General features: G+C 36.1%; 1 protein-coding gene across 5 annotated transcripts in view; it reads right to left on the reverse strand.

Annotated features, from left to right (window-relative positions):
• Positions 1-27,384, reverse strand: part of PRR16 (proline rich 16) — a 142,755-nt gene that overhangs the window by 46,112 nt on the left and 69,259 nt on the right. For all 5 annotated transcript variants that reach the window (XM_021546199.3, XM_077790378.1, XM_077790377.1 and 2 more), the window contains exon 2: positions 1,224-2,094. In XM_021546199.3, the coding sequence (XP_021401874.1) occupies positions 1,360-2,094 (735 nt within the window). In that variant the 3' untranslated portion in view covers positions 1,224-1,359. The remainder of the gene's footprint in view (positions 1-1,223; positions 2,095-27,384) is intronic.

Raw genomic sequence — 27,384 nt, forward strand, 5'->3', positions numbered from 1 at the left:
ATTACTCCCTACTGCAACCACCACATACAGTGAGTTTGCTCAAAGCACTCATGATGAGAAAAAAAGCATTTGCTAGAATTCAGTCAAAGGCTGTTACCTGGTACTCCACTTGGCTTCATCAAAAGACATTTGAAAAGTCCCTAAATCCAGGAGAGAAATGGTTATTCCCTTATGTCAGATAGACTGAAACCTATCACATACCACTACGCAGCATTTTCACACTGAACTTTCTTGTCATTGTCTTTTAAACCACACTACAAATAATAAACTGCTACAGATGTTTATAACTTTGGTGCTAAATAATGATTATCTTTTCAGCACCCTTTGCTGTAAGGGTATTTTTGGTGTGAAATAGAAAGTTGTGTTTCATGTCAGGTAAACAAAGGCAACTTGCGTAGCTGTGGTTATGAAATGTGTGGAACACGGCCATAGGATAGCTATAAAGATGAGTTCTAATAAACAGCCAAGGAAAGCATGAAAGAAGGCTTTTGAACCAATCTTTTGTGTGTAAATAACAATTATAAGTCTTAAGTTGTTCTGTAATAAGAACTTTTGAATTATAATTTTAGAATGTTGCTTAGTATTAAGGATATTAAACTGTTCTTCTAGAAAAGATAAGTCTTAAGCTGGTTGATAATAAGGATTTTTGAATTATAACCTTAGAATGTTGCTTACTACTAAGGATTTTAAACTGTAGCTTTAGAATGTACAAAGGATTAAAACAGGAAGGGAAGTGACCCTATCTCAAGCTCCTGGAGAAAGATGGACATCAAGATTGCTGATTAGTGACATCAAAAGGGGAAGCTGGACATCACTACCATAGATTAATGATCCCAGAAAATAGAAGTTGGATCCCGCCATCTGGACAGAATAGGGTATAGAAATTGGAAAGAAACCAAACATTACCATCATAGATTCATCACCCTGGAATATAGAACTGTGATGTTAAAGGTAGAAATGGAAACTGTTGAAAGCTCACATAGAACCTAGGAAAAGATTATGAATATGCATGAATATGATCGATAAATACCAGCAAGCCCAACAACTGGTGTGCAGTCAGAGGGGAAAGCCCTCACCACTGTACCCAGTGCTGTCTTTGCTCATATGTTACCAAATTAATTAGGAAGTTGAATTTCTGTTTGATATATTGGCTGAGTCAAGTGTTTCATTCCTAACATTGCTGAGTATAAATAAGATCAACAAGTATTCCTCTTTGTACTTACCATGTGATTTTTACGCCACTTCACTGGACAGAAGGTGTAATACATTGGGTCTTTTTATTGCTCAAGTAGAAAGTGCTCATTACCTATTTACGCTTATATATAGGAAAAAACAAAGAGTTATTACAAGGGGCATACTTCACACTGTTGTAGTGGTTGATTTCCTCAAGATGGTCTTCTGGGGTTTTGGTACAGTTTGTGTAGGCACAGTTGCAGGTCTTGGAGGAGGAAAGCTATTACTGGAACTTATCCCCAACCCTCCATTTTCCAGAAGAAATGGAGGCAATGGAGGTGGAGGAGGTGGCAGCTTTCCTGCAGCCCGGGCCGGCTCGCTGTGCAAATGCACCTCCCTGTTTTTGATGTTGTACCGAACGTCACAGTCGGGGCAATAGCCGTGGTACTGCACCTTCTCACTGAACCGAACGCGCTCCCTCGCCCCGGCCTGGGGACACCGCTCCTTCTCAGCTCTGTGCACCAGCGGCGGCATCACCACCTTCTCCAAGCTGCTGTTCGGTACACAGCACGCGTCTCCATTCGGGACGCGGCCGGGCCCGACGGCCAGGCCCCCATTTCGCAGCAAAGTGCCGTTGGTCTTGACTGGGTTGGCCGCAGGAGGCCGGGGCGGCTCGTCACACTTGAGCGGCGTCAGGCGGGGCGGAGGCGGGGGCGGGTTCGGCTTCCGCAGCACGGTGAGGATGGCACAGGGCTGCGCAGGCGGCTTGATGAGCGGCGCGCTGCCCCGCACCTTGACCTTCTCCAGGCTGGAGGCTGTTGTGCTGCTGGAGCTGCTGTTCAGGGTGTCTGTTTTGGAACTGTCTGTCATCTCATCCTCCAGCTGCAGATCACATGTCAGTGTGTCAATCTGGTCAACCACCTGCACAACAGCCAGAGCGAGAACAGTGAAAAAAGCGTACCTCAGAGAAGGGACAGAAAAACAAAACCATTCTCCACTATCAGCTTGTCCTCCCCAGAACTAAAGCATCCAATTTTTTTTAACAATTATTTCTTTTTTCTTGTCAATGTAATAAAATAATCATAATAAAAATGATGACGATTATAATAAGGATGGCTAGTTTGCTAGCTCATAACCTGAATGCAAGAAAAATATAACTTGACACAGTCTAGAATGAAATTAACTTTCTTTCCCTCCAGGGTTTACGTGGTAGTACCATAGTGAGTGAAGTGTAATTCTTCAGTATTATGCTTTGCCTTCCAGTGTAGGAGGAGACAAAATTGCTCAACTTTAGCTTCTATATGACAGCTTTTGAACCCAAAAAATCTGCAGAGAATCTTTTAGCTCTGACCTTTCAAACACTCTAGATTTAAATATGCATTCTCTGTATAGGTGATATTATACACCTAGAATCATAAGTTTGATACACAATTTTTTCACAATTTTTTAACATAAAAGAGACTCTGAGAAATAAATTCTCTCTTGCGTATCTCCCTTTATGAGCATTTTCCATAACATCAGAAATCCTCCAAAACAATCCTGAAATAGCATTTGCTGAAAGAGAAAATGGTGCTTGGTTTCCACTCACAAGTATTTAAGAACTCATGCAGTTTATTTGACATTTTCCTCTACCTCCCAGAATTCTGATTTTAGATTCTACATTGCTAGATCTTTTCTAGTCTTCAGGACTCCTTTTTCTGCTGATTTTTTTACAGGGCATGAAACCAACAGTGCATTTACTGGGTAGAAAAGTTTTTCATATGACAAAACTGAAAACTGCATTTAATTCAGTACCCGGGTGAACAACTGTAGTTATAAGCTACACATAACTACAGCAGATACCACAGGAAGTAGCACTGGGACACATTTAAAAACTGATCTCTGTCCTTCACAGCCTCCCAGGATGTACATAAAGTAATCAGTAATGTTGCTAATTAACTTTGGTGCATGAATAAAAACCTGTGCCATTGCTTAGGCTCCTTCTGGGAGATCTATCATGTTCTGGAGGAGGCAACCCCATAGATCTGAAATTAAACCAGATGTGGCCATTGTGCCACAGGAACTTTCACTTCTACCTCCTGCTTTCAATATTTTGGTGTTGATACTACTGATTTCAAACTAAGACTATTTTTAGGCATATGAGTCACGTAATAACTGCAAAAAAAGTGGAAGTCACTACTGAAGCCAGTGAGTCTTTATTCAGTCAAATCAGTCCCTCACTTATGTGCCAGTAGTAAAAGGTAAATAATAAAAGCAAACCCACCATAAAAATGAAAAAGCACTCCAGCTTTCACTGCTCATACAGTAAGCTGAGTTGTGTAATGCAAAATTCATAAACATTCATATGCAGTTTTACTTCTCCTAAAACCAGCAAACATGCAAACAAGCATTGTTCAGAGAACTTTCAAGCATCTTTGAAAATACATTACAATACTTTTTCTCCAAAAGTATTGAAAATAACTAATTTATCCAACATTCTAAGTCCAGTATCATGTTGCATTTAAATTTCCATTTTTACTCAAAAAAACCCAAACCAAACAAACAACACAACCCCATACCCCCCCCAAAAAAAACCTTAAAACAAAGATATTAAATCCTTGAAATAGTAAGGATTAAAAAAAAATTTCTAGAAGTTGGAGTGTACAGTTGAACTCTAGTAACTGCCAGATCGCACACATCCCCTCCAGGATACAGCATATAAGAACTCTGGAAAATTTCAGAATAAAGGTAGACAAATCCCATCTGTACCAAAATTAATTCCAAGAATGACAGTTTACAGCAGAAAGAACTCTTATTATCACCTTCCATTACATAAGTAAAATAAGGCAGAGAGAACTTCTCAGAAGGAAACAGGAACAAAGAAAAGAAAGTCAAGTTCTGAACAGTAAGACTGAAATTTAAACATCCCTCTGCAAGCTAAGTATGGATTTGTGTAAATATAAGGGTCTGCTTTTATATATCTAAATATACTACTGCATCCTATCATCTTTTATTATACTATAACAGTGGTAGAATGCATTGATGCAACATAAACCCAAGAAATTCCTTGACAAGCAAAGAAACAGAAAAATTATGCATTGCAGAGCAAAAATTTTCACAAGAGTAACAGGAAAATCTGTTATGAACTACCCTTCAAGTTAATGTCTACAGAGTTAATCTCATGTCTTCTGGGCAAACATGTAGTACACATCAAAATTTTTTTTGTCACTTATCCGTTTGTAGAACATAAATCCAGCATGAAATGGCTCTGACACAACAACACAGTTTATCTGCCCAGATTCATTCCCACCACGAGTTGTGAGTCTGTGTACTGTTCTTTTCTTTACCTTTTTGTCCCAGAAGTTAAATTTCAAATAAGATGAAAACGCAACACAAGAACCCGTGACTAACACAGTGGAACTATTGTAGTTAAAAAGAAAAAAACATTTTGAGAAAAAAACATCCCTTGTTTCCCAGTGCATGTTCTGTGGAAGTAAGAGAGATAATGTTAATTAAAAAAAAAAAAAAAAAAAAAGGAAAAAAAAGAAAAAAGTGCTCTAGTTGTGCAGAAACGTGTTCAATTTTTTTAATTTCTGAATGAAACAGGACTTGATTCACATGTAAAAATATTGGGGATACATAATTTTATAGTCCAAGGAGCCCCTTAGCCATTAACTGTATTTGAGCTCTGCAGATATGCCCACTTCTATCCTGCCAGCAGTATCCTGAAGCTTCAAGCTCTGTAGAATCCAGTGTGACACTCCTGAACGAACCAGGACATCAGTCTAATCTTATCTTATCTAAGACATCTAATTATTTTAACAATATTAGGTGCCCAGAGTTGGATTTTCTCTACCAAAATACAAGATTACATCCTTAGCAACATGCATTTGGACTCAGAAATTCAGTGCTGCAACTAACAGAGCATGGAGAATTAATCAGTAAAATCAAATTCAAGTAAAAAGGAAAAAAAATACTATTCAACTCCAAATAACAACAGAAAAACCCCAAACCCCAAAATCCCCACTGAAATTGCAAACAACTTGCAATGCAAAGATATTTTACACTTAACCTGATCCTCAATATTACCAAATTTTTATATAATATTGCTTAAAAATATAGAGCTAGCACAAAGTATTGCTTTTCCACTAAGGTCAAACTACAGTTCCTGTTTAAAGAACTTCAGAATCTAGTTTAAGAAAAAGTCTTTTGATTATCAAAAGCAGCCAATGCTGACCTAATATTTCCATTCTTTGAGCTGTGCTTGTAAGTTTTGTCTAGTTTTTAGCTCCTCTCTTGAAGACTTTTTGTGGGCAAATGTCCTAACTTGATTAGACCAATACTCAAAACTCCATATTTCTCACAGGATGCCAGGATCTCATTCCAAGGATCTGCTTTTATAATCTTAAGACTAAAAGATGATACAGAAAGTAACATGTACTTCTTACTTGTATCCATAAACTTCTCTGAAAAGTGTCTCTACAATTTGTCTCTCAAACACTTTTTTCATTCTTTCTTTGTGTGATTATCTAATACACATCCAAAAATGCATCTATAGAGAGTTTTGTTGTCTCCTTACAATAAATGCTTCAGCAGGTTTGGCTTTCCTCCTATTTAAAGGAAGATACCAATGTTAAATGAATTATCTACTGTCTGGCCTCAATCCACCACAGACAATTGTTGAGCTTTTTTTGCAACACTTAAATAAAAAACCAAATTGCTTTTCAGGAAGGAAATTAATATACACTTAAAGATTTGTGATTTTTTAAGTTCCCAGAAGTAAAAAGTTGTAACATTTCTTAAAATGTTCAGCCATTTGCAATTCTGTTATGTTTTTCAAACATTCACATGGAGTTACAAACTAGATTTCTTTCTTTTTTTTTTTTTTTTTTTTTTTTTTTTTTTTTTATTACTTGCTTCTGTACTGGCTAGTAGCCCTCAAAACAACTGCATAAGCAGAATGGAACTTAGGTGATATTACTCCTGAGATGGAAAGATGGAATAGGTATAACTCATATATTACTCTTTCATACTACACCATAGATATGTGCAGATACAAGATTGAAAAGTTTGCTGGAAGTTTACTAGAAAATGAATAGTTATGGACAGATGCTGAATTTGATTTTAAATCAACCAAAATCAATCATGTCATGATACTAGTTCTTATTTTGAACTAAAGAAATTAGTGATGAAATGAACAAAATTAAGTGGACAAAATAAATGGAATAAAATGCATTATTTTTTTTATTTTTAAAGCAATGCCAAAAACTTGTGAAGTTTGACCTAGACAAATATTGCACCTCTTGTGTAAAAATTAACTACCTGACAAGCCACAAAAACAAATATATAATTAAGAATAAAAGAGCAATCAGCTCTACCATGAAAAAGCTTCTCTTGCCTTTAAGTAAAGGACTGGGAAATATGCTGTATCAGTAGCTCTAACATCTCATGATTGCATCTCTAATCCTACAAGAAATTGTTCACTCGCTACAATTAGTATTGGAATCTTCTAGACAGCTGTAAAACTATACATTTGCATTACTTTAGCTTACGATTTCCTGTACAGTTATTAGACTTTTGTTGACAAAAATGAGTATTCAATATATATGGGGAACATGAGATTAGCTCAGCTGGTCAGATCATGCTGCTAATAACACCAGATTTGTGGTTTTGATCACTCCATAGGACCCACAGCAGCTGGAAGGGACCCACAGGAACCATCCACTTTAGAGTTGGCTTTGATGATTCCTGTGCGTCCCTTCCAACTCAGAATATTCTGTGATTAGTTCTGTGATATCTAAGGACACAAACAAAGCTTCTTCCTTACCAAGTGCCTGTAAATCCCAAATTATCCCAGAGTTAAAAATGAATGAAACAGAGGTCCCTGTTAACAATGAAAGAACCAATATCTCCCTTTACAGTTTAAGCTGCATAACAGTAGAATAATAACCTTTCTTCAGGTGCATGTATTTCAGCTTCAATCCTTGGTCATATCCTTTGTATTTTCCTACAGCAAACTTCTCTACAGTGCCACCTCTTTCCTTTCCCCCAATCCCCAGAGAATACAGCTTCCAGGTCAAGAAGAAACAGAACCAAAATTAGACTAGAAACAAGTTTATAAAGTTGTGTAAGCTAAAAAATTGCCAAAAAAGCAAGAGAAAAGCTGTAGCAGGAGAGATCAGTGGTCTACTTAGTACAATATAGTGAAAAATCACAAAAAGCAGGTGCTCAGGCAAGAATACTAGAGAAGTCTCACAGAAATATTTGTGTAGAACCTTATTCCATTCTCAAACAACTTCTGACTGAAGAACTTCCTACCTGATTTTGTATTAAGCAGATCTTGACACACTTATCTACAGTGAACATGTGAACATGCCTATATCTGGTTGAACCTGCATCAACTTTTGGCATCTGCAGTATCCTCCAGTTACCCACATTCATTACATGGATATGCCACCTTACACTTCTTTCTGCTCAAGAAAAAAAAACAGATGCATTCATAGACAAAGTGCTTAATGAATTTGCATAATTCTCAAGCTTAGCTCTTTTGTGAAACCACAGCTATAGAATCTCTCTCAATCTTGCAATTAGGTTGTGGGTTGGTTTTTTGTTTGTTTTTACAATGCATCCATCAACATCTTTAAATATATGAAGCTGTAGTAGTAAGTAGTGAGTGTTTATGCTAAAATACTGTAACAAAGCACTGAGGATTAATTCAGTGTTTGAATAAATACAAACTTCCATGCAGATTAGTTCAGCTTTCTCTTACAGTAGTATCTCAGCAGCCCAGTCACTCACCTTGCAGCAGCAGGAAAGATCAAGGCTGGTGTGAAGCCCATCAGTGTTAGGGCATCTAAGAGATCAACCCTATCCTAAGCAAAGTTACACACATCAAGTTGTTGCCACCACAAAATTTTGGGTAAAGAATACATTAATAACTTCAGCAAACTAGTATTATGCTTAAGAGTACACTAACACAGAGTCACAGATAGCCTAGGCTGGACATGGTCTCAAAGATCATCTAATTCTAACCCCCTGCCCATGAGCAGAAACACCTTCCACTAGATCTGTCTGCTAAAACCTCCATCCAGCCTGGCCTTGAACACTATCAGGAAGTAGGCACTCCCATATTCCTTGGGCAGCCTGTTCCAGTGCCTCACCACCCTCACAGAAACAGATTTCTTCCTGAGATCTAACCTAAACCTACTCTCTTTCAGTTTGAAGCCATTCCTCTTGTAGTATCACTACATGCCTTTGCAAAAAGCCTCTCTCCATCTCTCTTCAGATACTACTGGAAGGCTGCGGTGGGGGTCATCCTACACCCTTCTCTTCTCCAGGCTGAACAATCCCAGTTCTCTCAGCCTTTCTTCATAGAAGAGGTGTTCCATCCCTCTGTCCATCTCAGTGGCTCTCCTCTGGATTTGCTCCAGCAGATCAATGATCCTGTACTGGGGACCCCAGAGCTGGATGCAGTACAGTCCATCTTAGCCTCTGAATATAAATGAAATTAAAAATGTCTATTTTCAGTGACAGACATTACACAACTGTTCCCTTACATTCTGAAGTAGACTGAACACCAAGTGAGGCTGGAAATAACTATGTAAGTGAGAACTAAGACTACGTTGGGCTCTTGCAAATGTAACAAGGCCATGAAAACTCAGCATCATGATTCTGAATTAGCAGTTCAGGGAAAGAAAACTAGGAAGCCCACATTCAAATTTTTTTTTTTTTTTTTAATACTTCTTTTTCCATGAAGAAATGGTAAGGAAAAAAAAAAGCAATTACAGCAAGCTGCTCCTCATGTTTCCCTTTAAGAATTTGACATAGCCATGGCAATTCTGCTCTGAACCCTTTTGGATAAAGTCCCATAGGGATGATGTTTGGAAGAACAGAGACATGAAGGCAGATATGTAGCATGTATTCTTGATGAACAGTACAATTACAATTCTTGTCACACACAGAAGAATCCTGATAAAACTATAACAAATAAACAGAAACCCTGAGAAAATAAAGTAAAAAACAAACAAAAAAATCCTTCTGAGAAAAGCAAGTTCAAGTAATACTTGTAATAAAAAATAACTGTTCTAAAATATTAACTGGAACAAGTCAGTTCTGATTCAGTTTAATTCATTTTTAATGGCAACAGAATTTCACATTTCCAGTGAAATACTGGAAATGAGTGATATTAAATAATCAAATCATCTCATATTTTGGCAATATAGGAAAATAAATAATTTCACTAAAAATAAGGCAGATTAAATCTGTTTTGTCACATCTAGATTATCACAGAATGATGACACTTGTCTTAACTCTGGCAAGTAATGCAATGATTTCACAGGTAGCTCGTTACCCAAGCTGAAAGTAGCTCAGGCTCAGCACTGTGTAAGCATAGCAAACCAGACTACAGAAAAAGCAAGTACAATGCATGTCTCTATAGGCAGCACTGCTAACTAGCTAACCGAGTTAACCCAGTGGAATCTGTTTAAAAGCAGACTGTGAGAGCAGCAAGTAGATCTGGTACAGCTTGTCCTGAACACTGAAAAAATACTCAGAACTAGGGGAAAAAAAAGGATTTAAGTACTAAACAAATGAATAAAGACTACTTTATAAAATATAAAGAAAATTTGATTTCATGACTCACAAAGAAAACTGGAACTTAATGGGAAATAAGCAATTTTTCTCTACTGTAATTGACTGATGTAAATTATACTCCTTTTTCTTACTTTTCAAATTTAGATTTGACATGGTAGATGTAGCCTGCATGACTATATAAAAAGAATATCCAAATTTTATCTTTATGTGATTAGATAAGGAAAAATGTATAAAGCTGGGCATGTATGATAGATAATTCTGGATACAATTCTTTTAAATTCATTGGCACAAAGAAGAAAATTTAAAAGACATTGCTAATCAGCATTCTATGCTTAAATATGCATGTAAATAAAAGTAAAAAGTCTTCCCTGTAGAAAACTTAGGAAAATTAATACTAAATCCTTGCTTACAGGTTTCAGTTATACTCCTTGCAGCTTACTACTGCTTTTTTTTTTCAAAATACATAACAAAATTGAAAATGGCTGCATGTTGACAAAAACCAAGGAATGGTTAATCTGTGCATTCTCATTATTGCTAATGTTTTCTGAATAAACATGTTGTAAACCAGCTGTAAATGCAATTTTAGTCCCTACATAGACTCTTTGATATAAACAGTCATTCACGATGACTACAAATACAGTGATTTGCCTAATTAGAAATAATAATTAAATGAATCATAATAATTCAAATGAATGCTAAATATTTGTCCAAGCTCTTAACTATTAAGGTAAACAGAATACAGAAGTTCCTAAAAGTATGTTAATTAATGCTAACCATGGCAACTGTGGAGACTAGAAGTTCCTTTGTAGAATTAGAAAAATCACATATTTTAATAAATACTTTCATAGGTACACTTTTCAAATACATTAATATCAGCTATTGTTAAATAAAAAAAAAAAAAGAAAACAGCCCTTCTAACATTATAGCTCTGAAAAATTTTAAATATTTAATTTTAAATATTTAGCATACCCCCCAAAAAATTTGCTGAGAAGATGATAAACATTTCCACTGCAATTCTTTTGTTAATGCTAGTCTTAAGAACTGGGTATATTTCTCTGATTTTAAATAGACCATCTCACTATGCAGAGTATAATTGGCATCCTTCCTTTTCCTCTGGCCCTCTAAAATAGGCTCCAGAAATAAATGTTTATCATCCTTTTGTACTAAAACAAAAAAAAACCATTCTCCAAGAACAGCCAGTATATCTTTTCGGAGACCACATGTCAGGCTGTTGGACTTTATGATTTAAAGAACTTTATCAGTAAAATACTACTTTGAGTCTAGATGGCCTCCATATTTTAGTATTTCAGCACCATTTAGGTTACAGCTCCCAAGTAACATTTAAGCCCAAATGAAATGTGCAAGAAATTTACATCAACCTGGAAGATTTAGTCCTGCTGGACACTTACTAAAATACAGTTTTAACTCAGATGAACAGAACTAGAGGATTAAATACAATATTTAAAGCAAATTTTAGATGAAGGGGCAGCAATCTCTGCTTTTTACACTCAAAGAACTAGAAAGACTGCTAATGCAGACTTTCTTTCAGACATACCTGCAATTATCTTTCTGTTAATCCTTGAAAGAGGTTCTATTTACGAAACAGGTTGAACTATCTGCCTGAATAAAAACAATGCTATAGGTAAAACAATAACAATAGTGCTACAGGTTGTTGCTGTTGAAGCAGGACAGGAATGAGAAAACTGAGTAGAAGGCTGTGAGAGTAAAACTCCTCTTTATTCAAAATGCACCGCTTTTTTATACAGAGCTTCATGAGGACCAACTCTATTGGTTCTGAAGTGAAAACAACACACACCATTGGTGCAAAGTGCTTGACAAAACACAGTGCGAGAATTTAATTATAAACAATGTGAATAACAAGAGAGATAAAGAATTATTTACATTCTTTTCCAACTCTTCCCCAGGCTTCTGCCTGGCTAGAAACTCTCAGTTTCTCTCTTTGACTGAATCTGAGACCCACAACAGGTAATGATGATTATTATTAGAAAGTTTGCAACTTTTTCTGCTGGGAGATCCTAATTGCACAAGCTCCCACCTCCCCCTCACCCTGCTGGTGAGCTGCACCTAACACCAGGAAGTAAGACTACTACAGACATTTTTCCAAGAATGAGGGAACACAGAATATTTTGCAATAGTGACCCTATTGAAGGCTTCTTGGAATTCAATCTGACCTTCTCCATCTGGATGTACTGGGCAAAACACATCACAGGAGATAGCCCATGGTGAGCTTACACCACTAATAAACAAAAATACTGAATCAGCAAACTCTGTAAACAGATAAAGTAATTGCTATGAACCATAAAGATTTAAAATTAATGGTTGCCTTTTAATTATTAGTTTCTCCAAGTTAAATTACCTTGGCTTGCAGTGCATTGCAACATATTTAAGTAATTTAATTAAAAATATTTTATCTTAATATTTAAGAATGCAATTTTTTCAGATTCCTTTCAATAAAATGCTACATAGGCACCTGAGAAGTATGTACAAAAATAGTTTTATCTCATTTTTGGTTCTATATATTAAACTTTTGTCTGTTTATTAAACATCTAAAACTGAGCCCTTTAAGTGATTATAACTAACATATTTCAGACAGTGTAACCAAACTGTAGCTAAGTATTTTTAAAATAAATAATTAAATTATTCACCAATAATTGCACATTCATATTATCATAATAGGATCATTGCCAAGAGAGCTTTTAACAAAATTCAAAGCAAACAATGTAATGTTACATGTTTACATAGATGGTCAGTTATTTTACAGTTAAAGCTGAATTTGACCAGTCACTTATTTTAGAGTTCAAAGAAAGCCATCTATCTGACTCCCATTCCAAAAATAAATTAATAAATACCATAATTGAAAATGCATGAGGAGCAAAGGTAAAGGAGCAGAGTTTACAGCTAATGTTTGCAATGATATACACTGCCCTTCCAAAATAAAACAAACAACAAAACAAAACAAATTAAAAAAAAATAAAAAGGAAATCTCTTGCTTAGTTAATTCCAGCACTTTTGATGGTGATAATCAGTTCATTGTGCCAAAATACAAAACCGCAGATGTTTTTTCAAGCTAAGACTATTAAATTTTTGTTCTTATACGACCATTAGCTCATGTTTTTGGCACAAGTAGCTGCTGCTCCAATTCTGCTTCTTGTTGCAGATCAACTAGCTAATAACACAAGAAAACAGAGAGTTTTCTTTGCTTTTGCATATTCCACAAAGCTGCTGGGCCTGTTATGCCTGCAACAAACTTGCTCTCCCAGAAATACTGAACTATTGAAAGAGAATTTGGGCATCCCACAAGGTACATGGTGTTGTACTCAGTACCACAATACTGTGTTTTTCTTTATGGTGGTCCAGTCCCTTTCCTGTGTATTCAGTTCAGCTGATTCTGCATCTGTGGCATAGGTTTCCCTTGGATATAGTTAGTTTTGCTGTTTTTAATGCAGAAGAGAGGCATCACTTTCAGAGATATTAATGAAAGGCGGAAGGTGAAATTCTGAAGAGGTCTGCTTTCCTGGGTAAGTCAGTAATTGCCTTACAGAAGTAAACTACAGTAGTAGAAGATATTGTGCGGAGAGTAGATAACCATTTCCAAACAGATTTGCAAAACACAGTGGTGAGCAGGGTGGGGGAGTAACTGTCTGTCTCAGTCATGCAAATAACAAACTGCAGTCAAGATTCAGTACAGCTACCATAAATTTCCAACAAAAGATAAAGTGAAAATGATTCATTCCTTTAAAAGATTTGTTGATACTTAGCCTTTGAAGCTTGATTTTGCTTTTTGGCTTTCCTAAAAAGTGTTTTCAGTTGAGTTAGCATCTTATTAAAAATTATATGGAATATTTATTTTAAATATATCTTTCAGTATATATTTTTTTGACTATATATGGAAAATCTGATCCAAACCTCAAGACAAGAGAAAAAAAATAGCTGTCTGTATTTGCTGCACCTTCCTTTCACAATTTCTTCTTGGGTTTACAAGACATTCCTTCCTCTCCCTTTCCTTCTCACCCTCTCTCTCCCTCCCTTCTTTCTTTCCTCCTCCCCTCATCCTGCCTAATACATCAGAAATTCTGCTCAGGTCAATCACACAATGCCTCAAGTACTAAGGCATTCCTTTGATTGCCAACAATCCACTTTGAAGAGTCCTCACATTTCATCCTTATAAACCAATCCCTTTCTTATAACTGTAGTACTGGTGGCAGCAGGAATGAAATGTTTTGTACCTAGTATTTTGAAGTGGTCCTTAGATGTAAAGATGTAATAAGGGGATTTTTCCAGTGCAGCTGGCAGAATGCACAGAGAAGAACTAGAAAAACAGATAAACAGATCAAGTCCCTTCTTCTGCTGCTATCCTATAGAGGTCAGCTTGGCTGGCCTTCATTCAAAGAAAAATACAGTTCCACCATTCAAAAGAACATGGTTGGTGAGATGTTAAGCACAACAGACCTCTGGTGTATGCACTGAAAGATACCATGAATCTTATCAGATATATTGCTCTTTAAAATGTAATAATATACAAACAAATTGAACAAATAGTTATTTCATTTTCTAGGCTATTAGTGAAAAGATAATCATAAAGGTAAGCTTGAAAGCCATAACTCATATTTTAATACCGTGACTTATTATTCTAGAGCAAATATTTTCACTTTTGGCAAAGCAAATCTAAGTTGTGAATGTAGACACTTTGGGTCAGGCCCAAAAAATGGACCTGACTACTGAGGCAAAAAGCATATAATTTTAACTTAATAAAGTGCTGCAAAATGTGTGAAAAATATAAACTGTGTTTGAAAAATTAATAGATCCTGAAATGTCTAAAGAAAGGTCAGTATTCCAAATTATTTTAAAGTTTCAAATGAACATTATTAAAAATACTACGGACTTGCATATAATTTTTAAAGGCATAAGAAATGTTTTTACTAGGTTCAGTCAAAAGAACTACATTTACTCAAGTGCAGTTAAGTTAAGTTCTGAGACATTAGGCACCTTTAAAGGAGAAAACCCGTTACACAGAGCTAGCTAGGTTGCACCTTCATGGCAGGACCTTGGGCTAGATGTAAAATATTGAAGATTCAGGGATAAGGAAATTTTAACACTAAATGAAATTCTGTGAATTCTGAGGGAAGTGGTAGAGGAATTGCTATGTCCCTACCCATCATACTTGAAAAATCATGGCAATGAGGTGAAGTTCCTGATGACTGGAAAAGAGAACTATAATCCCCATTTTTAAAAACTGTAAAGTGGGAGACCTGGGGATATATAGAGCAGTCAGCCTTAGTTCTGTGCCAGGCAAGCTTATGGAAACCATGCTAAGGCACATGGAAAACAAAGAGCCAGTATGGCTTTGCAGGGGAAATCTTGTCTTCTGTGATGGAGCTACAGCACTGGTGGATAAGGGCAGAGCAATTGACACTGTCTTCCTGTACTTACACAAAACTTTGGACACTGTTTCACAGGATGTCTTTGTCTCTAAATTGGAGACACATAGGGTTGATGGATGGACCATTTGGTGGATAAACAGCTGCCTAGATGGCTGCATAGAGGGGGTTTTGGAAAAGAGCTTTGTGTCCATATGGAGACCTCTGGGCAGCGGTGTTCCCCAGGGTCAGTACTGGGGCTGGTACTGTTCAACACCTTTGTTGGTGACAGGGACAGTGGCATCAAGAGCACCTGCAGCAAGCTCCCTGTTGACACCATGCTGTGTGGGGCAGGGACATGCCAGAGGCAAGGGATGCCAGCCAGAGGGATCTTGGACAGGCTTGAAAAGTGGGACTGTGTGAACATCAAGAACTTCAACGAAGTACAAGTGCAAGGTCCTACACCCAGGTCATGGCAATCCCTGACACACCCACAGGTTGGGCAGAGAAGTGATTGAGAGCAGCCCTGTGGGGCAGGACTTGGTGGGAATGGCTGATGGGAAAGGAGCCAGCAGCGTGTGCTCACAGCCCACAGAGCCAGACGTGTCCTGGGCTGCACCAAAAGCAGCGTGGCCAGCAAGGCTAGGGTGGAGATTCTGCCCCTCTGCTCTGCTCTGGTGAGACCCCACTGCAGTGCTGTGTTCAGTGCTGGTGTCCCCAACATAAAGAGGATGTGAAGCTGTAGGAGGAAGTCCAGAGGAGGGTCATGAAGTCGATAAAGGGACAGGAGCACGTCCCCTACAAAGCCAGGCTGAGACAGTTGGGGCTGTCCAGCCTGGGGAAGGGAAGGGTGTTTGGAGACCTCATGGACCTTGCAGGATCTGAAGGGGCCTTCAGAGAAGCTGGAGAGGGACTCTTCATCAGGAACTGCAGTGACTTGACTAGGAATAATGGGTACAAACTGAAAGAGAGCAGATTTAGATTAGGAAGAAATGTTAGGAAGATGTTAGGAAGAAACTCTTCACTGTGAAGGTAGGGAAACCTGGAAGAGGTTGACCTTATGAGAAGTGGATGACCCATCTCTGGCCATGTTCAAGGACAGGTTGGATGTGGCTTCAAGCAACCTCATGTAATGGGAGGTGTCCCTGCCATGATAAGGGAGTTGGAAATAGATGATCTTTAGGAGCTTTTCCAACCCAAACCATTCCTCAATTCTATAAATAATATTTATATTCTAGAGATATAATTTTCTACATTTAAATTACTGCCAGCTGATATTTTATTGGTACAACATTAGTTGTACTATTGCTTAATAAATATTGCTATTTAAAATCTACCGACTGTGATACATGCCAACTACCTTCTTAACCAGAAGTACTAAGGAAAATGTAACAAGATAAAAAACCTCAGCCTTAATGTATAAGCAAGGATAATAGTTGTTTGGACTATTCCTAACATCTATTCAGTTAAAACAAAAACAGCTTCACAAAACACCATAGACATTGTTAAATGTACAGATTTTCTTAATCCATCTCTTTTATATACATTTTTATGCAAGTGTCATATGCACAATTATATTCTATTATATTCTATTTTACACCTGCTGTCAGATATTTATAATATCCAGGTAACCTGGTGACCTCTGTATCATGTTTTTTCTTTCCACTAGGTTAGTAAAATCCAAGGGCAAAAATTACATTTTTAGCCTGACAGTTACAATAGTGGCCTTTTTGCACTGATAAAACCATCACAAAAAAAAAAATGGATCCACCGATGATTCCTCTCCCCATGCGTATAGCAGGTAGTTTTGTTGTTCTTGAAACCTCTGGAAGTATTTTTAAGAGCAGATGTTTCCCCCTTGTCCAGATAATTAAGTTTAAAAACAACATGATCATACTGCGAAACCAAAATCATTAAGTCCTTCAACAAACAGAAAAATAAAATCACAATTGCTTTGAATGTAGTGGCTGCGTATTCATATACTACTCAGGTTATCCTAAAGGAGATGACAGCAGGTAGGAGTCTGCCCAGTGGTTTCTAATTTCCATCTCTGCTATTCATGTAACTGCAGTGTTAACTGAAGAAAGGAGCTCCATCTCTATGTGGTACCATTTTTCTCTTTACTATTTATTTCCCATCCATTTACATTGTATGCTCTGGCACAAGGGTTACACTTCTCATGCAACCTTTCCTCCAAAATGTGTGCTACTTTTTACTATTGTTCTGCTAAAGTACTGCAAAGTGGAATGGTTTCAGCTAATCTTGTTGGCTGATAGGTTCTCTCAACAGTAGGATACAGAAAACACAGTCAAGTACCAAGTGTCGATGTTTTAAACTTCAAATACCCTTTCCATTGACATTTCCTTGTAACATATGCATTGGAACATTTATTTAGGAAAAAAAAAAAAGACAACAATGAACAACAAAACACTCAAAATTCCCTACATATAAAAACATATTTGGGAGTTATTTTTTAGATAACGTTTGTCGTAAGCTATTCTGAAAATTACATGTTCTCCAAAGCCGGGTGTTAACTATATGACATATTAGGTTATATAAGACTAAAAGTCTCCATGGCAATTCGAACACATCAAACCATTTATGACTACTAAGTGATGTTCTCATAGCAAACCCAGCACTGCTTGGATCTTAGATCTTGCTCACATTCAAACATTACTCATATCTGCCTAAGAAGTGATATAAACCACTTGTCTGAGAACCCAAACTTCAAGAAGAAAACAAGATTCCTTTTTTTTAAAAGAAATCAAAATAAATATACACATTAACTGAAAGATTAAATATTTCCCTGCATAAGAGTTGTAGTACACACAGGAACAGCTGTGTTTAATGCAATACAGAAAATACTACTTTTTCCCATAAAGGAATATCAGAACTTATATTGAGCATTTTATCCAATGAACAAAAATAAACACCACTATGGTGCCTCAATGACCAGCAAAAACAATTATATGCTATACAAACATGCTTTCATTTCAAAGCAGATATTACGTCAACTATTATAAAAAACTTTGTATGTTGAATCCATATATACGAACAGTCACAGCAGAAAGGTAATGAAGCAAATTAAGCATTAAAATGTCTCAGCTTATTAATGAGATTGCATTGTATGGGCTGCCTTACGCATAGGTACATAAAGAATTCGAAATTTCCAGCACCTCTGACACACAGAAATATAAATCACAGAATGAGAATAATGTAATGTACTACATATAGGTAGTCATGGTAGCATTAAATAAGTGGAGAGTAGAAGACAGAGAATTTAGTTGTTTTGGTGTGTGTTTTTGGGTTTTTCTGGAAGGGGTTGGGTTTTTTGTTTTGGTTTTTTGGGGTTTGGGGTTTTTTTGGTTGGCTGGTTTGTTATGGGTTTTGGGGTTTTTTTTTGGTCTGGATTTTTTTTGTGTAATAATTGTGAAATCAGAAAAGTTATTGTGATATAGTAAATATTCACTTCTACTGAAGCAGAAAATATGCAGGACTTTCAAAAGCTTAGCAAGGAAAAACACCCTTATGTTCAGATTATCTACCTGCAAATTACAGGCTTTCAGTTAGAATAAACTGAGTTAACAGGCAGAACAGGGTGCTGACATCTAAAAGATTAAATCTTTAAAGCATTACAACTATACTATGATGTTTTTAAGAAAGCACACTCACATTGCAGATAATGAAATAAAGTTTTAAGTTTTCTTCTTAATTAAATCAACCTATTTCTATTCACTGACATCAGATTCTGATTCTGCAGATGAAACTAGGTTCCTTACTATGAGCAAGTATGATCTGATGAAAGGGTGGCACTGTTATTACAACAAAGAGAAAGATAATAAAGAACGCATCATGATGATATAAAGGAAGCAATAAAAAGAGGACTCCATGAGCCAAGATGTTGTAGAGACACAGAACATGTGCATTCATGCTGACAGTTTTTACTCATGGAGTGAAAGAGAGAACTGCAGAGCATAAGAATCTGTATTTTTCTTCACTGCACTGTAGTAGAGAGTGATTAATCCTAAAATCCTAATTAGGAACAAATTCAATAATACAGTTCTTGACATTGCTATTAATAGCCAGAGTTATCTTTAGTCCTCTCTAAGGGCAGAGTTTTAATAAGAGAATTCATGAACATACAAATAAATTATTCCAGGCTGTGGAAATTAATCTTTCATAGAATACATACTTAAGTCTGTAATTATTTGTTGTATCCATAATAAACCAGGAGATTTTACTGAAAACTATACATTAGAGTTTAACTGAAAAAGACACCTAAGCTTGTCTATACATTGAAATGCACCTCATTTCCTGATTAACATGTTTGCTTACAAAAAGAAGCAAGCAGTAATATATTTGTAAGCTTGGCTCATGGCTGGAACAAAGCACTCTGGCTTCCAAACATACAAAATTTTTACTAGGCAGGAAAAAAGAGAAAAAGGGAAACGATTTTAGGTTTTCTTTCTTTCCACATTCTGAGCAGTTCAACTCCTTTATACAGATCTACTTCCTTCTCTCAATAAAATGAAAATTTTGAAAGAATAAAAATTAGACTTGCTCATCCAAATTCTTTACTAAATCCAGACCTTCCAACTTCTTATTTTGTATATTCTACCAAAAAAAAAAACAAAACCCAAGAAAAAACCCCAAAAAACCAAACCAAAAAAACCAAACCAAAAAAACAATCCAGAAAGTGGCAAAAAATAATTCCTGTGATACCCATTGTTGGGGGGAAATAAATTCTTTTCATCACAGAAAATGAAGCCATAGCTGTCTTTAATCTTTAATCCATGAGTTATGAAAAATTTTGATCAAAGAAGCAATATTCAATGAAAATCAAATTAAATTCTATTTTCTGTTGACTCATATTGCCTTCTCAAATATTTTGAAATCTATTATATGCAAATATTGCACCTATTCATTACACTGCCCACTTCTATCACATTATTTTTAATCCTCCAGTATATTTTGATTAAACACATGATCAAAATTAAACACAGTTTTTCACTACTTCAATATCCGAATTTTCCGACACCTATTTGCTTTTCAAATCTTTCAGTGTTATCTTTTGCCAAACAACTTTCCTGCAGTCATGGATTCAGTAAAAAATATTTAACATTTGAGCCAAAGAAAGAGCAAAACCATGTTAGTTCAAAGCATAACTGACATTTACATTGGCCAACTTTTAAAGCACCTATGGCTTTACTGAATAAAAATCACATTATTAAAATGCACTAATAAAAGAAAATTAATGTTTTTCTCATTGAGATCCTGTTCTGGTCACCAGCACAAGCTACTACGCTCATGTTCTTAAAATCTGAACATAGCAATTGGCGAATTGCAATTGTTGCTGCAACATCGATATTCCAGATTGCATCACTCTGAAGTATTGCAGTAACAGCACTGACAATACTAAAGCAGTCACTAAAGATTTCATACACAACAGACTATGCATGTGCAACATCCAAGTAGCAACTAAAATGTAAGAACCATTCAGATTCATCAAACTTTAGCAATCATTAGTAGCACCCAACTCTAAGAAGAAATAAACATGCTGTCTTAATAATGTTCCATGCTTCAAAGCTACAGAGGTCTTAATCTTCAAACTAATGAGTGTATCACTGAATTAATTTGTTCCAATAGACAATAAGAGAATAAGCAAGAATGCATCTTTGCACGAGAAATGTAACCTACCTGCATGTCTTGGATGTCTGAGACCTAGAAAAACTGAAATAGGGAGATTGAAGGGAGAAAACTACCCTACAGTGATTACAGCCATATGAAATTAACACTACTGCACAATCAGCCAGATATCCATATATATATATATATTTATATATTTTCTCTTCTCACTTCTGCAAGTACAATACTAACAAGATGATAGAAGGAAGACTTTGAAAAGCAAAACTTCAAAAAGACATACTAATCTTTTAATTTAACTTAAAAACTCTCCTGAGGATGTTGGGAATCCATTACTGCTAGATATGGAAATAAACCTGTTCATCATCTGAATGTAAAGTGGCTGTGAGACATACTGTGCAGCCGTGGCAGAATGAAACCTCCACTTTACCCTATTTACTACTCCTGTACCAGCACTGTTTACCACTGCCAGGCAGCACAATCACCTTTGCATGTGCCGAGTGCTCCCCGGTGCTGCCCACATTGTAGCATCAGGCATCATGTTTCACAACAGCTGTGAAGTTCTGTTGGCCTAACCAGTCAGTAGACCTTGAGGACAAGCCTAGCACTTCTAACAGGAAAGCCATAGATCAGCCAGCCCTATGTCAATGAAAGGAAGCTCATGTTGCCTTGTGATCTCTGCTGCACTTGTGCACAGCCATGCTTGTGGAAAAGCGCTCTCCACTGGCCTGTGACAAAGGGAAGAGAGAAAAGGCTTTGCCAGTCAAGACAGCAGAAGACTTCACTGTAGCTTTGGAGCTACTTCAGATATCAAAAGTCATTTACACAAACTGAAGTAGACAAAATCGCCAGTCTCCAGGGCTCATGCTCGATCAGCAATGCTCGCACACTTTCCTCACCAACCCTGGAATTCCCAGCTCTGGAAACAATCTAGCATTTTCTGTTAGTTCTCCTGAGATACCTGGGAGATGCATCTAGCATCCCTTACCAACTGGTACTCTACTGAAGTTTCCCTTGTACCATTGGTCTATCAGTTTTGGAGACAGAAGAGTCAGTAAAAAGCTTCTTTGTCCCTTGCAATACTATAGATCGTGATCAGGATTGGTTCTGAGGGAGGATTATGTGAAATAATTTTTACTTAATTGTGAATCTTAAACTGTAGAAAATAATTTGTCTGTACTGAAGGAAAGAACTGTCAGCAAAATTCTAAAAATACAGTCAGTGCTGAAAAGTAAGAATTCTTCTAATCTGATTCTTTTAATCTGATTTTTCTGAATGCCCTAAAAATGACATTCTATCAAAAGATACCCAAATACACACAATTTTTGTTTTTAACGTAGAGTACAACTTAACTGTTCTGAGGAGTTGATTAGATGTAGTTGCATGGTTTATTTGGTTTTAATTCAACATTGTTACCAATTTCTCTCAGTCTATATTTACACCAAATACAGCTTCTGATAAGATCCCAGGGCTTTTTTTACTGAGTAAATGAACTTCAGAAACAAGTCCTTACTTTCCCACACCCCCAAATGTCTTGAGTGCAATTACTTGTAGTTCTTACTGCTGTTGTGTAACACTGTTATTTAATTTTATGCCAAGTATAATGAGACTAGGGAGTGTTGGGAGTGATACTATGTTACAGAAAACAAAATAGTAAATAAATTTTAGTGAGATTTTCTGCAGCTGAAAAAGAGGACTGTAGAAGGTTGGCTGGGCTATGCATAAGGTTTTGTGTAATACATTACTTGAACTATTTTTATTCACCTTCAAGAGATGAGTAACTGCCCAAACAGAAGCCATAGAATTATGCAAGTTCACACACCAGTGAAAATATTACATTTGTCAAAGTAAGTGTTTGGCTAAGTGCTATTCTCAGAGCATGAGAGAAAAATTATCAACACAATTTTGCACTTCTACTCCTAGAAATGCTGGCCTAGTACTATAGTAGGAAATATGATCTGCGTTTATTCCCCTACAACACCTCTTAGGTACTAGAGGAGATTTATGTAAAAAGACTAAAGGGTACCCAGAAGAGTCATTACTATTTCCATTGAGAAGATACAGCCAAACACAAATTAACTTTTTAATATATTTCATTGGTCAAATGGCCTTTGTGGGATGACTGAAAATGAAAATTATCCAGGAGAAAACAAAAATAATAATAAATGAAAATAATAAAAAAATGAAAATTAAAATAATAATTCACAGGGGAATCAGGGTGCTGACACAAAGCTCAAAGCCCATTTCATAATAAAGATGCCATATTTCAGGAAATGTCGACTGGCTGTGTATGTCCAGGCATATTGTGAAAAGCCAGGAATTTTAACTGCTTTTAAATTCAACAGAGGTGGTAATAAGCCATTTAGAGTATTTAATCCTTACTGAATATAGTGCCTCATCTCAAAAGCATTAATCTGTGCATTCACCCTGTATATGACAAATGCAGTTTGTCATAAAACAGGACTATTTTTCAATTTATATGCATATTATATATGGTACATTATGAACATTGACACAGACTCATATATAAACAAATCAAGTATTCATCTAATTTCATGCAATTACATGCAAAATAATAGTCTATAAAACCAAAAAATGCCTAACTATGACAATTAATAAAAAATTAACTGGAAAAATTTAGGAAAAATTTAGCTGGTGCTAGTGATGGGAAATTAGTTTTCTCACTAATGAAAAATAAAATAAACTTCCGTAAAGATGCACATTCTTTTCAAAGTATGGTACATATGTAATGTCTGAATGTGGCAGCATATTGGATGGATTATTTGAGATCATCTAAATTGTTTTTATAAAGTAAAAGCTTCTAATAAGTTTTAAAATTATTAAAGCATCAAAAAGATCTAAGAAATGCCATACATAAGGCACCCAAGGCCTGATTCCTAGATCTCATTTTTAAGGACCCAGGCAGATAATAAGCCAGGATCATAAGGCCAGGGAAAGAACCTGCAGATTTGGTGAGAACAAGAAGTGAGTGTAACAGTAAAGTAGCTGGAGCAGCTGCTGCTCCAGGGGAAACTTCTAGGCTTTCTCGTGCACTATCTGAACCCCCTGCAAAGGTTTCCTCATGCATATGCTGAGGCAGATACCATCATAAACTTAATTAGACAAAAGAAGAGACATTAAAAAAAAAATCCATTGTATCTTTCAATTTCTTATAGCAACAGAGAGAGTAAGGCGGAAAGAATCATGCCCTGGGAACCAATGAGAATGACGTTGACAGTCCCAGCCCAGGAAACAGGAAAATTACAATGGCAGTCTCCTGCTCTAGAGAAGAACTAACAAAATTTAGTCCTTTTCTTGCTATGCATCTTATCACACAGAAAATAATAAAAGTGTGTGCAGTGATGTCAGTCATGGGAAATGCTTGTAAAGGCACAGTAGTTTGGGACATGTAAAAAATAAGCATTGCCAAAGCATTGACAAAGCATTGCCAAGATCTTATGCAGTAAAATTTTATGCAGGATCGTCAGAAAAGACTTAATAAGCTTGATTTCATAGTTGAGGCCAGAGCTCTGTCTTGACTACTAAATTACTGCTTTTATAGTAACAGCATATATTACTGCAATTCCATGCTTACATCTGTACACTGAATTCACAAAGAGGCATTTATTAATTCATTAATACTTGTAATTATAAATGACCTATTTACTCATAAAAGTTTATGAAAAGAAAATCCCATGAGTTCACCACTAGAAATACTAAGAGTATCAGTACATTAATTTTCCTTTAAGCATCCATCCTACAAACCAGAAGAAAATTCCTTTGCTGCTAAAAATCAATGATTAATGTCCACCAGGAGAAAGAAAATCATACCAATCTTTTGCTTACTCTTGATGTTCCTTATTGCTACTTTCCAGCTGAAGTGACAGCCTGCAACACCAATTGCTTAGAAAATTGCTAAGTTTTACATTAAGACAGACTTCCACACAAAACTGCTTAGTGTGGTGTGGCAAGTTTTCCTGGCAGAAACTTGCTGAACAGGGCATCATTCCTCATAATTCCTCTTCTTTTTCATGTTGCCCCTGGAAATATTCAACAATGCCCGGAATCTCTGTGTAATAGATATAGAAAAAGATAATTGAAACTTCAACAATTGTTGCATGATAAAAAGCACCATGCTGCTTCTATTTATATTAAGATTTAAAAATAAGAATCAGAGGAATACCCCCAACCCCGTTTTGTTTTGAGATGAATAGGCTCATAATCACAATTGTTGTTTTCCAAACAAACTCTAAACGTACATATTACAAAGAGTATGAAACTCCCTGAATACTTCAGTACAACTGCACCAAACTGAAATGCATGTTTACCCTTTTTCTCCTTTCCTTTCTTCTTCCTCCTCTGTCACTGAAGAGAAGATTTTAGAAATTCAGTTTACCCAGCACAGGGTAGTCAAATCTATAAACCAAGTGAACTAACAAGATAGAAAGTTTAACTACAACAAGAATTTAGTCACTGATGAAAGGAGGCCAGTGAATATATCCAAAATATGCTGTATTTGGACTAGTATCCTCAATTCTGGTGTTTCATACCAAAAATGACACATTGGGATTAGAAAAGCTAGCTAGAAGGGCAACTGGAAGGACAATGGAATGGCTTTTGTACAGAAAAGTAAAATACACTAGATAAAGTTTCTTCAACTTAGAAAAGTGACAGCTGAAAGATTTAATCAAATCACAACTGCTATTCACCAACACTTTAGTATGAGTGACTAATCTTTTTCCTATTCACCACTACCAAGGAAAAGATTAGTCACTTGCTCTTATAATGTAGAATATAAGAATTAAATGAAAGTATCAAGATGCAATTTCAAGACACAGCATCTCTAAAATTCTCGTCTTAGCTAAAATCATCTATTCTTTTATATTTTCAACACTCCTTCATTTCAGAAAATTCCTTAAGAAAGTTGAACTATAACTTGAATGTTTTCAATGGATTATATGTTCTCCTCCAGTACACCCCTCCTTTTTTCTTGCAGAGAAGTGGATCTGAAATACACAAAGTCCAAGGATTTAAGGTAAATGTTAGATTTCCAGCCATGCACCATCCTCTGACTTCTTCACCCAGAAAGGCAGAACCACAACTTACTGAAAAAACCCACTTACTTGGGGCAATTAAGGACATATTAGTGCAAGCTTGTTCTAAAGAGTGGGAGAGTCGTCCTGTGTGAATAAATGTGAAACAGGAAGGACTAATGAAAAGGTAAGAGTGAACACAGCTACAGATAATTGCACTGTCAAGAAGTAAGACATGTTTGGATGCTTACTGATTTAACTGGTGTGTCCAGCAGCCCTATCAACCACTCCCCTTGAGTACATACAGCCTAGAGACAGATGTCCATCAGGATAAATGGAATAACACGTTTGAGTACACATTTCAGATGTTAAAATTGATATAATCAACTCACTATGATGAAGCTATGTGTCAGTTCAGTTCATCTGCAATACCAGCACACTCAGGAAAACATGTTGCTTAAAAGAAAGAAAAGGCATTCACATCTAAGAAGAACACTTCCTATAGTATATTTGCTTTATTTATTGTAACATTCACTAATGTACATTCAGTCACATCTTAAGGGAATACAATTATTCCAGGTTAACACACAAAATTTAATATATGCTTTTATTTTTCACATATTCTTAATTGGCTACCTTCAGAATATGTGACTTCCTAGCACAAAACATACTAATTTTCTTGCTTTTTTTCCTTTAATTGAAAGGAGGAAATAGAAATAATAAAACAATAATAGAAAAACCAACAAATTTCATGAGTCATAAGTTGATGATGTGAAGAGATAAGTCAGTGTCAGTGCACTTTGTAAGTCATCAAGTACATTTAATTTTCTTTTTTATCAAGTACATTTTAATTTTAATTTTTTTAATTAATTCAAATAATCTCTTTACATGTTTGCTGAGTTGGCAATAATTTCCTAGACTTCATCTTACAGCTGGTGAGTTTCAAGCTACTCTTTCCATAGAACAAGTTATATAAACACAATTTCTGTATTTCTTCCATTTATGCAGCAAAGGGAAAGAATTGTCTTACTCCTGAAACTTTGTGTACTTTTAGTGAGGAGAAAAAGAAGAAAGTGATCTTGATTGCCATTTCCTTTTACCCTGGATTCTCACCTAGTAAGTCTAAAGATTCTTTTTCCAATTATGTACTATGCCTTTCCTTGCCTTGTTCTGAATTCTTAAATACTTTGAAGACCAGGTTTTAATTTAAAAAAAAAAATAAAAAACAACAACGCTAGCTGCCGTAATTGAGTAGCACTATCTTCTGGGAAATATCTCCATGAAAGGAAGAGCAGGGTGCCTTGGACCTAATATACAGGAATTACCGTTACAGATGATTCAAATTAAAGGCAATAATTCCAATTTTAATTATAAAGTCCCTCTGACTCTCATTTTGGAGAAATTTCAAAATATTGCATTTTGATGCTTCTTGAACATGCATTTTCCTTCACATTTAGAAAACATATAATAAGTATTGCTGATACCCTAACGATGTCTGGAAGCAAATACTACAATAGCTTGATGGAAAGAAAACCAGTAGTGAATACACCTAGTGGCTGATATGTTGGCCATCATGGTGTGTTGTT

The sequence above is a fragment of the Lonchura striata genome, chromosome Z (assembly GCF_046129695.1).
Source record: "Lonchura striata isolate bLonStr1 chromosome Z, bLonStr1.mat, whole genome shotgun sequence".
Taxonomy (NCBI): Eukaryota; Metazoa; Chordata; class Aves; order Passeriformes; family Estrildidae; genus Lonchura; species Lonchura striata.